The sequence below is a fragment of the Octodon degus genome, unplaced genomic scaffold (genome assembly GCF_000260255.1).
Source record: "Octodon degus isolate 3935 unplaced genomic scaffold, OctDeg1.0 scaffold00156, whole genome shotgun sequence".
Lineage (NCBI taxonomy): Eukaryota > Metazoa > Chordata > Mammalia > Rodentia > Octodontidae > Octodon > Octodon degus.
The window spans coordinates 6,529,766-6,540,250 of record NW_004524732.1 but is presented as its reverse complement, the minus strand read 5'-3'; the positions used below and the strand labels follow the sequence as shown (position 1 = coordinate 6,540,250).

Below are 10,485 nucleotides of genomic sequence, written 5' to 3'. Positions count from 1 at the left end.
CAGGTGGTCCTCCACAAGGTGTGACAGACATGTCCTCTTGACTATAGGTCCCTGGAGTGGTGCTAGCCTGCGTGTGTCCAGAGGAGCCCAGTGGTTTTCATGGGGCTGCTGACCGGGGATGCGCTGTTGCCTGTGGCCATGGTCGTGGCTGTCTTCCTGCTCCTGGTGGACCTGATGCACCGGCGCCAACGCTGGGCTGCTCGCTACCCGCCAGGCCCTATGCCAGTGCCCGGGCTGGGCAACCTGCTGCAGGTGGACTTCCAGAACATGCTGGACTGCTGCCGAAAGGTGAGGGAGTTGGGGTCACACAGCAGCAATGGTGGCAGGGACATACACACAACAAAGCTGGCAGTGGCTGGTGGGGAAGCCACAGGCTACACAGGGACCCTGAGAAGCAGCAGCAGGCTGAAGGCTTCCCTAGGGAGGATGCTTCAAGCCTAGGGACACTTTGAACTTTCTAGGGGCACATGGCCAGGAGGTAAAGTGAGATATGGCAGCAGATTCTGGACCCAGTTAGGTAGAGCAGAAATTACATAGGCCCCAAGTCCCTGCTGATGCCATCGGAGGAACTGTCTTAGGAATGAGGGACAGAACCGGTGTCCTGAGCAGCATTCCGTTGGGACCTGAGGCCAAGAGAGGTGCAGAGATGCATGTTAGTGCTGTGAAGCCATGGCGCAAGGGCCTCATGGCTCACTGTGTGAACTAGAATTTCCTCATCTGTGAAATAGAAGGCTAATGGGCCCCTTACTGATTTCTGGAGATTAGTTGGAAGAGCTGGCCTGTCTGATCCAAAGTGAGCTCCTCCCCCATAGAGGACCTGAGCCCCAGCCTCCTGACGCCTGAGATACCAGGTCTCTTCTTCGCACCTGGTTCACTACACACTTCCCCTAGCCTCGAACAATGGAGACCGCCAGCTCTGCATGGGTCCAGACCTGGCCTGACAAATGCACTGACCTTTTGCCTGCAGCTACGGGGCCGCTTTGGGGACGTGTTCAGTCTGCAGCTGGCCTGGACTCCAGTGGTTGTGCTCAATGGGCTGGTGGCTGTGCGTGAGGCGCTAGTGAACCACAGCGAGGACACTGCAGACCGGCCACCGATGCCCATCTATGAGCACCTGGGCATTGGGCAGCACTCTCAGGGTAAATGAGAGAGGTGTATTTTTTGGTTTTTGCGGAACTGGGGACTAAACTCAGGCCCTTGCGCTTGCCAGGGAAGTGCTTATTCTACTGAGCCATCTCCCCAGCCCCAAGGTAAATGAAAGTAGAGGCAGAGAGAGAAGTGGAGGTGGGAAGGGTCATGGGACCTGGAAATAAAAGTCATAGGTTATCCAGGATCTGATGGGGAAGACAGTGGGGTCAGGGAAAAGCCAGCCAATGCAGGCTACAAAGGTAGGTAAAAGGGATCCTGGGCTGGGAGTGGGGAGGGTGGGTAAGAAAGGATGGGGGCAAAAATCTTAAGCCCCAGTGCCCACCTGCCCCAGGAGTGATCCTTGCACACTATGGGCCTACCTGGCGTGAGCTACGGCGCTTTTCTGTGTCCACCCTGCGCAACCTCGGCCTGGGCAAGAAGTCGCTGGAGCAGTGGGTGACCGAAGAGGCCGCCTGCCTCTGTGATGCTTTCGCCACCCAGGATGGTGGGTGATGGGTGAGGGACACAAGGAATGGTCAGAAGAAGGGATGGGGGAGGCAGACTGTGATAGGGACTTGGTCACCCTCTGCCCCACATCCCTGTTCTCAGGACGCCCCTTTAGCCCCAGCGACCTCCTGAACAAAGCCACATGCAATGTGATCGCCTCCCTCATCTACGCATGTCGCTTCGAGTATGAGGACCTGCGCCTGGGCAGGTTGCTGAGACTGCTGGAGGACACCATGAAGGAAGATTCTGGCATTGTGCCCCAGGTGCAGGGTGCAGAGGATTTGCATGCAGGGACGATGGGAAGAGGGGCATTCTGGGAGAGGCTACTGCTGGAGGAAAGGGCTGGAGGTGGCAAATGGCAGCCAACAGTCATGGGAGAGGTGGCCCAGGGTCTGGATTCCAGAGAGGGCAGAGTCTGTACCTCCTGTTCACGTTGGGAGCCACAAAGCTCAGGAGATTGCAGTGGTGGGATGGCACATGTGGCAGCCCACACCAGAAGCAAGTGGAGAGGCTGGCACTGGGGAGGGAGCCAGCTCCAGAGGAAGCTGGCACCTGCAGCTGGTCCAGTGAGCATTTACCTCAGGAAAGTCCAGACCTCCTCTGTGCTGTCACAGGTGCTGAATGCAGTCCCCATGCTCCTGCGCATCCCAGGGCTGCCAGGCAAGGTCTTCCCTGGGCAGAAGGCCTTCATGGACCTGCTGGATGAGTTGCTGGCCGAGCACAGGATGAGCTGGGACCCAACGCAGCCATCCAGAGACCTAACTGATACCTTCCTGACTGAGGTGGAGAAGGTGAGGGGCAGCTGTGAGAGAAGGGATTGGGGTCTGAACTGGGGATCCCATGAGGTGTGAAGACGAGGTGGAAACTGGGCACCTTTCAGTGACCCAGCATCTGGGCTGAGGGGTGCAGAACAGGGGTCCATTAGGGCCTTCCTCCCTCTTTCCCCTGAGCCCATCTTTTCTGCCTGGCCCAGGCCAAGGGAAACCCTGAGAGCAGCTTCACTGATGAGAACCTGCGCCTGGTTGTGGCTGACCTGTTCACGGCAGGGATGGTGACCACCTCGACCACGCTGGCCTGGGCCCTGCTGCTCATGATCCTGCACCCGGATGTGCAGCGTGAGCCCAGCTGGGGCTGGGTGGGAGAATGAGGGAGGAAAAGGAGCCACAGGGTCTCCAACTTGAGTTCATGGAAACCATGGAAGTTTCTAGGACCATGAAAGTGTCACGCCCTCCTCACCTGGTCACAGCCCTTAAAAGAGGGGTGGAGAGGTTCAGGCCACAGCCTCAGGACTGATCTGCTATGGGCATGCGTGTCTGTGCAGGCCGTGTCCAGCAGGAGATCGATGAGGTGATAGGGCAGGGGCGGCGCCCAGAGATGGCGGACCAGGCCCGCATGCCCTTCACCAACGCCGTGGTTCACGAGGTGCAGCGCTTTGCGGACATCGCTCCATTGGGTTTTCCCCACATGACGTCCTGTGATGTTGAGGTGCAGGGCTTCGTCATCCCCAAGGTAGGTATGGAGCCCACCTTTCCCAGCATGGCCACATCCAGATAAGGCCAGGTGTGCCCAGGCCACCCAGTCATGGGCTCCATCGTTGCTGCCAGGCCCACGTGGGCTGTGTGATGCTGAGCACAGACAGTGCCTCCCTGTCCCCACTGAGGCTCTGGAGTGGTAAAATAAAAGCTAAAACAAGTTGCACGGTGTTGGAGGAGACAGCACACACAAAGACATGGCAACGTGAGCACCCCGGGGAGCCTAGTACCAGGCCCTTCTGTGGGAACCTGAGAGGGTTCTGAGAAGTTTCTAGAGTTCATGGTTAATTGAAAGGGTCCGGGTTGAGCCAGGTAGAGTGTGCTGAGGAGGATTTAGCAGCAGGGTTCTGAGTCCCCACCTTCACGCATGCGTTTCCTGCCAGGGGACCACGCTCATCACCAACCTGTCATCTGTGCTGAAGGATGAGACTGTCTGGGAGAAGCCCTTCCACTTCCACCCACAACACTTCCTGGATGCCGAAGGCCGCTTTGTGAAGCACGAGGCCTTCATGCCGTTCTCAGCAGGTGCCTGCCAGCTGTCTGGCTTCCTGTCCCTTTTACAGGGTGCCTTGGAGGCAAGGTCTAGACCCCAGGCTGACTGAGCCCCGTCCCCACCCACAGGCCGCCGCGCATGCCTCGGGGAGCCCCTGGCCCGCATGGAGCTCTTCCTCTTCTTCACCTGCCTGCTGCAGCGCTTCAGTTTCTCGGTGCCGGAGGGGCAGCCCCGGCCCAGCGACCATGCACCCTTTGGTGCCCTGGTGACCCCATCCCCCTACCAGCTGTGCGCACAGCACCGTTAGAGGAGACACCAAGGCCCAGCTCCCACCCAGCTGCAACCCGGACATACAGTGAGCCCTTTGGCCAGCTCTACCCTGCTGGCTCAGGACCCCAGCAGCCTCCCCAGGAACACGTCATCCTCCCTGCTTCTTCTGTTCTTTACTGAAAAAAACACAGGTAATACTGGTCTTTTTTCTGGGTTAAAGTTTGTAACTTCATGATTGCTACATTTAAAAGAGTTTTTAAACAAAGGGCAAAGGGGATAGTGAATTAAAATGCAATCTGTTATGCTAACTCTAAAAGAAGCACTGGCAGTTAAAAATTTACTTCTGTACTTTATTTGCTTTTCTTAGAAAAAAATCCCATAGGAGGGCCGGGGAGATAGCTCAGTAGAATAAGTGCTTGCCTGGCAAGCACAAGGGCCTGAGTTCAATCTCCGGTTCAAAAAAAATCTCATAACAAGGGCCTGAGTTCAATCCCTGGTTTAAAAAAAAAAAAAAAAAAAAATCTCATATCTTTTTTACAGAGCAAACAAGACAAAGATTAGGCACTGGCCAGAGTAGACTACACTCCCAGTGCTCAGAGGAGAAACAGAGAACTGGGCTTTGGTATCAGTGACTCTTTGTAAACACTTGGAGCTGGTGGTCTGTCGCCTGATTCTTAGAAGATTACAAAATTAAGACAATAGTGGCCAGGGAGATGGCTCAGTGGAATAAGTGCTTCCTTGTCAAGCACAAGGGCCTGAGTTCAATCCCTGGTTCCGCAAAAAAAAAAAAAAGAAAGAAAGAAAATTAAGACAATAGTGTTAGGTTTTTCTGTGATGCAGTAAAGAGACAGGAAAGATAAAAGAGGCCTTTATTGACTCTGAAAACACAGAGAGAATCCAAGGAGGGGTGCGGGGGATCCTCTGACCTGAGACAGTGGAAGACTGAGACTTTATGCACGTTCGCTAGGGGCGGGAGTTTGAGAGGCAGGCTCAGAGACACCTAAGGAGCTGAATGGGGCTCCCCTGTGGCCTGGGAAAAGTGAAAGGAAATTGTATCTGGGGTGGAGAAGGAGGAGGAGGTGGCCTCTGGGAAGATAAGCTATTGTTTTGGGCTTCAGCCATGTTGAATCAGGGCCATGGTAATTTAGCAGTTCGTTCTCTGGCTGGAATCTATAAAATAGGTCTCACTGTCGTTCCCAGCTCTTGGTCTGCTCTGTCCATTGCACAGGATTGTTGGAAGAGTTTGGCTTCTTGCATTAGCTGACCACTGGGCCCCAGGATGTGGCCTCCCAGCAGGCCTGGGTTGCCTGGGTGGGTGGGGGACAGCCGGACTCCAGCTGGAGGCCCTGGCTTCAGTTCCAGCTGCGGCTGCAGTTCCTGTAATGCAGGGAGCCGTGCCCAGCCAGCCAGGCAGCACATCTGTAACCAGACTTCTCCCTGAAGACACAGAGAAATCAGGAAGGCAGGGCGTGGTGTGTGGGGACTGACAGCATAGCTGTGTCATCTGGTGCCAGAAGTTTTCAGGGAAAAAGGCCTAGAGTGAGCCCGAGAGGGAGCCACTGTAGTAGAACCCCCACCCCTATACTTCAGCTTCTTGGTGGCCCACATAGCAGTTCCTGTTCCGGTTCTAGGTGCTCCTTTCTCTTAGAAACAGCTGGTTTCTAAGGATGCACATTGTATAAATCAGTCCCCCACTGATAAGCCACCCTGCCTCTGTACTTCCTGCTTGCTTATCCCATATAAGCCCTAGACCACCTGGAGACTGGGCCTGATATTCTGGGCGTGATCCCGATCAGTGCTATTGACATGAATAAATCTGCCTCCACATGCTGGATGTTGTCTCTGCCTGCTGTTGCACCACCTCCCTGCGGCACTAGAAGGCCAGATGGCTCTCACTGCCTGGCTGTCCAGGCCTCTTGCACTGTGGAGTTGCTTCTCGGGCCCAGCTACAGTTGGAGGACACTTGTTGGGGCTGCAGGCCAGGTTGGGGATGAGGCTGCAGGGTCCTAGGGAAAGCGCTCAACCCTGGACCCATGTGACAGTAGGCATGCAGAAGAGAGGTAAGCGATGGGGGCTGCAGAGATAGAGACCCTGCTCCTAGTCCTCACTCTGTTACACTGCACAGCCCGGGGTCATCCCTTCCTCCCTGGGCTTCTTGATGCCCCTTTGGCCACTGAGAAGTTTGCACAGGTGAATGTCAACACCTGTCTTCCTCCTCTGACTTCTGGGTCTGTTTTCCTTCTGGCCTAGCATCTGTCTGCCACAGGGCGGGGACTGCTTCTCCCATCTCTACACCCATCCTTCAGTGGCTCTTCTGAACTGCGCATGGCAACAGCACCCAAGGGGGACTAAAGACCATCCACATCCCTCTTCATGCAAAAGCCTGGGACAGAGAACTCCAGACACTCAGAGCAGAAGTAACCATGGCCACTTCTCCCAGAAGACCCTGCAGTATCACAGTAGGGTCTCTGTAGCCACTTTAGTAAGTGCCCTTGGGACAGGAAGCTCTCTAGTTGCAGCACGCCAGGCTGTGGTCTGCCTCCTGGTACTGAGTCAGAGGGTTACCAGGGCCTGCGCTGGCCAGTGCAGGGCATCCACTGTGGGGACAGGTGTGGGGCAGGAAGCAGTGTCAGGAGAATGTGCGGATGCAGGCAGGTGTGGTTGTAGAGGAGCTGTGGGGCCCCTGAAGGGAGGCACCGAGTGGGCAGAGGCAGAGCTTGAAAGTTTATTAGATTCCTTCTCATTCATGGCTCTGCATCTTGGGGGTGTCAGAGGCTAGAAACCAGCTGGGCCAGAACTTTCTCAGGAGCTGGGGCACCCAGCCCAACAGCCTTTCCTCCTTGCTCTCCATCACAGAAGCCCCTAAAACATACAAACAGGTGAGGCCTGTGGGTGCCCCACTGGATGGGACCTTCCCCCAGGCCCAGATGCCCTCTGAATGCTGGGACAGTTACGTCGCCTATGTGCAGCTGGCTAGGTGAGCAGCCGAGTCCTGCATGCCCAGGGAGGAGGCTAGAGCCATAGGCAGCATCCCCAAGAGGTCCAGGCACCTGGGCTTACGCCTCTCACTGCAGGGGCAGGGTTGGGAGGAGATGCTGGTGTCTGAGGTGAGCGAGAAGGGCAGTACCCCTGCGGCAGGGCTGGGCTGGCAGTCTTACCCAGTGAGTATTCCATGACTTCTTGATGGTCCTTTTTCTTTTCCTGTCATGGAACAAGAGGGACACAGCAGGAAGATGGGGTCAGTTCTATGTTGTTTGTGGACAGGGAAACAGGCCCTCCTCCATAAGAAGTCAAGAAAGGCTGGGGTTTAGACCCACTCCCTCCTCGCACCAGGTCAGCTGCCTTCTGGGCTGCGGAGGTGGAGCTTAGGCCCCCACTCCCACCACCACCTCAGTTGCTCACGCCCTGCCCCACACACTCTTGGTTTCTAGGAAAGAGCCCGGCTGGAGTGTGTCAGTGGAGGCTTAGGACCCACCTTACGGGGTCTCCGCCACCCCTTCCTCCATAAGAACAGAGCAGTGCTTCCTCCCCTGTGGGCCTCACCTGCCCTTCCCCCTGAGGTGAGATGTCAGTCTCCTCCTTGGGGACAGAATCGTTCTGTCTTCCTGTTGTCCTGGGGCTTCTGGCCTACAGAGAAGGTCAAGAGGGTAGAACCTGGGCAGTGGGCTTCAGGAAGCCTCAGCCCTCCTGCTCAGGCCCTCGGGATGAGTTACATCCCTTTGCTTTTCCCTGGAGCTGTGCTAAGTTGGTGGGATTCCCCCTTGAGGCACCATGACCCGGCAGACGCGTGGGAGGCTGGGCCTTTGGGGAAGGCTTCACTTACCCCCGAGGCTTGCTGCTTCTCACTCTTGACTCTGTGTCTCTTCTGCAAGGAGAGACAGAAGAGGTGACACAACCACAAGTGACTGGGATTCCTGTCTTGGGCTCTCCAGATGCAGGGCCTTTGCTGTGCTTGCCACAAGGGCCGAGACAGCCACTCCCCCACCACCACCAGGAAAAGAGGCGTCCCCAGCCCTTACCCACCTGCGTGGTTTCAGAGTAGCACTTATCCATCATCATCCCCCACACTGGCCGTAAGGTCTTCCCCATGGGCTGTGTGACAGGTGGAGGGGGAGGCTGGCGTGAGGTCTACTGATTCCTCCACGGGAAGACATTGAAAGGCTACTAGATAGTTACGGAAACCTCTATAAAACTATAACTGACATTTTGAGAGAGAACACTTACAAAACAATAGAAAGTTCTTTTTTTTTTTTTAGGTACAAACCTCTGGTTTTTTTAAGTCAACAGAAAATGGAAATATACTTTTTAAAGTTTCTAATACTAGGAGAAGATATCAGACAATGTCTTTTAAATAAGTTGTAAGTCAAAGATATAGTATAAATCTTAGAACAAAAATTAAGATTAAGCAATATTCAGAAAATTAAATGTTTCCAAACAATTGAACTCAGAAAAAGTTTTCATGATAGCAAAGAAGTACTAGAGTAAAACATAAGATAAATACTGGAATGGCAAGTAAATGACCAGCACTTCTAACAGTTTGAGGATAGGATATCGCACAAAGTTCTAGTTAGAAGGTTCTTTAAAAAGTAAAAAAAAAAACCAAAAAAAAAAAAAAACAAAACGCAAATTGTCCCCCCCCCTTTAGGGATAAACTGCAGATTCCATTTTCTCCCCCCATATATGCCTTTCTCTTGTCTTCTTTTTCTTTTCTTTTCTTTTTTCTTGTTTTTTTATTATTATTTTTACCTACTTTGTTGTATATTTTTATTCTTTTAACTGGACTTTTTTTTTCCTCTTTTGGTACTGGGAATCACACTCAGGACCTTGTGCTTGCCAGGCAGGCACTTATGCTGCTGAGCTATATCCCCAGCCCTATAATTGGACTTTAAAATCTATTTCCTCCTTCTTTTTATCTTCCTTTTTATTTTGTTTGTTTCATTTGTCCCACTCTGCACACCCTCCAATTTTATTAGTGTTGGTTTATCATTGCTTTGCTTTGTTTTTTTGAGACAGGGTCCCACTAGGTAGTTCAGGCTGACTTTAAAGTTATTATGTAGGCTGGGGACATAGCTCTGTGGTGTAAGCACCTGTCTGGCAAGCACAAGGACCGGGGTTCGATCCCAGGTACTGCATGCAATGGCGGCCTCACGCCAAGCCAGCCACTAAAACTGAGCGTGGTGGTACATGCCTTAATCCCAGTGCGGGGGAGGCTGAGACAGAAGGATCACTACAAGTCTGAGCTGTGTGTAGCAAGAACCTGTACCAAATAAATAAATAAAAGATTTTGAAAATTTTTAAATAAAGTTTCTGTGTAGTCCAAGCTAGCCTCAAACTTCTGGCCATCCTATTACACTTTTAATCCAAATTTATTTATTTATTTATTTATTTATTTTGGTGGAACCAGGGATTGAACTCAGGCCCTTGTGCTTGCCAGGCAAGCGCATATTCTACTGAGCCATCTCCCCGGCCCCAATTTTAGCCTTTTAATTTATATTATTATTCCTGCTTTCTTTTCTATTTGCCATTGGTGGTACAATTGTTGCTTTCAATTGGTTTTTACTGTATTTAAAATCTTATTTGTCAAACTACAATGTTCCTGTAGTTTGTTTTTACCTCCTTGTGCAGTACTGGAGATAAAGCCTTCAGGAGAAGGCTGGTCCCTGAGAAGGCCCTCACACAGGAGCGGAAGCGAGATCCACCCCAAAAGATGCACCGATCTCAATAGAGAAACACAAGAACGAATTAAGAATACAATGCAGACATAAGGGAGTAAATTCACAAAGAGAGATTCTGAAGAATCAAATGGAAATCTTCGATATGTAAAGCACAATAATTCAAATTTTAAAACAGTGCAAAGCCTCACCAATAGAATGCCTCAAACAAAAGACAGAATTTCAGGGCTTGAAGATAAAATTAATGAATTACTTCACTCAACCACTGATAAAAAAATTAGAAATTATGAACAAAACATCCAAGAACTTGAAAACACAGTTAGAAGGGAAAATTTAGAAATTTCAGGTGTTGAAGAGAGCACTGAGGTTTGGACTATTGGTATGGAAAATCTCTTTAATCAAAGAGATGAAATAATTACAGAAAGCTAGGCATGGTGGCACACGCCTGTAATCCCAGCACTGAGAAGCTGAGGCAGGAGGATCGATAGTAAGCCCCCCCCCACAAGGAGGCATGATCAGAAAAGAACCTCCCAATATCATAGTTAAAATGCCAAAAGTACAGAATAAGGAAAAAAATATATTGAGAGCTGCAAAAAAGAAATATTAAACTACTTAAAAGAATCAAACCCATGAAACCAACTGAAGACTTCTTTGCAGAAATTCTAAAGGCAAAGAGGACATTGAGTGACATCGAAAGCTTTAGTCATCGAAAGCCCCTAAAGAAAACACTTCTCTAACAAGATTACTATATCCAGCAAAGATATCCTTCAAAACTGAAGGAAAAATAAAGACATTCAGGTCAGCCAGATAGCTCAGCAGACTAAAGTGCCTGCTTAGACACAGGGACCAAGATTTGATCCCCGCATGCTGTGCCAGCCCCACC

The 10,485-nt window shown here is 51.7% G+C and overlaps 2 protein-coding genes across 2 annotated transcripts in view; one reads left to right on the top strand and one right to left on the bottom strand.

Moving 5' to 3' along the window:
• Nucleotides 1-4,183, top strand: part of LOC101578592 (cytochrome P450 2D17-like) — a 13,466-nt gene extending 9,283 nt beyond the window's left edge. Inside the window, exons 2-10 of the mRNA XM_023702652.1 lie at nucleotides 48-288; nucleotides 968-1,139; nucleotides 1,481-1,633; nucleotides 1,738-1,898; nucleotides 2,250-2,426; nucleotides 2,609-2,750; nucleotides 2,957-3,144; nucleotides 3,551-3,692; nucleotides 3,789-4,183. Of these exons, the coding sequence (XP_023558420.1) occupies nucleotides 100-288; nucleotides 968-1,139; nucleotides 1,481-1,633; nucleotides 1,738-1,898; nucleotides 2,250-2,426; nucleotides 2,609-2,750; nucleotides 2,957-3,144; nucleotides 3,551-3,692; nucleotides 3,789-3,967 (1,503 nt within the window). The 5' untranslated portion in view covers nucleotides 48-99 and the 3' untranslated portion in view covers nucleotides 3,968-4,183. The remainder of the gene's footprint in view (nucleotides 1-47; nucleotides 289-967; nucleotides 1,140-1,480; nucleotides 1,634-1,737; nucleotides 1,899-2,249; nucleotides 2,427-2,608; nucleotides 2,751-2,956; nucleotides 3,145-3,550; nucleotides 3,693-3,788) is intronic.
• Nucleotides 4,184-6,670: 2,487 nt separating this feature from the next.
• The window catches only part of LOC111812983, a 13,108-nt gene continuing 9,293 nt past the window's right edge, over nucleotides 6,671-10,485 (bottom strand). Inside the window, exons 5-9 of the mRNA XM_023702677.1 lie at nucleotides 7,954-8,022; nucleotides 7,754-7,792; nucleotides 7,474-7,557; nucleotides 7,089-7,131; nucleotides 6,671-6,792 (exon numbers count right to left, since the gene is read on the bottom strand). Coding sequence (XP_023558445.1) covers nucleotides 6,671-6,792; nucleotides 7,089-7,131; nucleotides 7,474-7,557; nucleotides 7,754-7,792; nucleotides 7,954-8,022 — 357 coding nt within the window. The remainder of the gene's footprint in view (nucleotides 6,793-7,088; nucleotides 7,132-7,473; nucleotides 7,558-7,753; nucleotides 7,793-7,953; nucleotides 8,023-10,485) is intronic.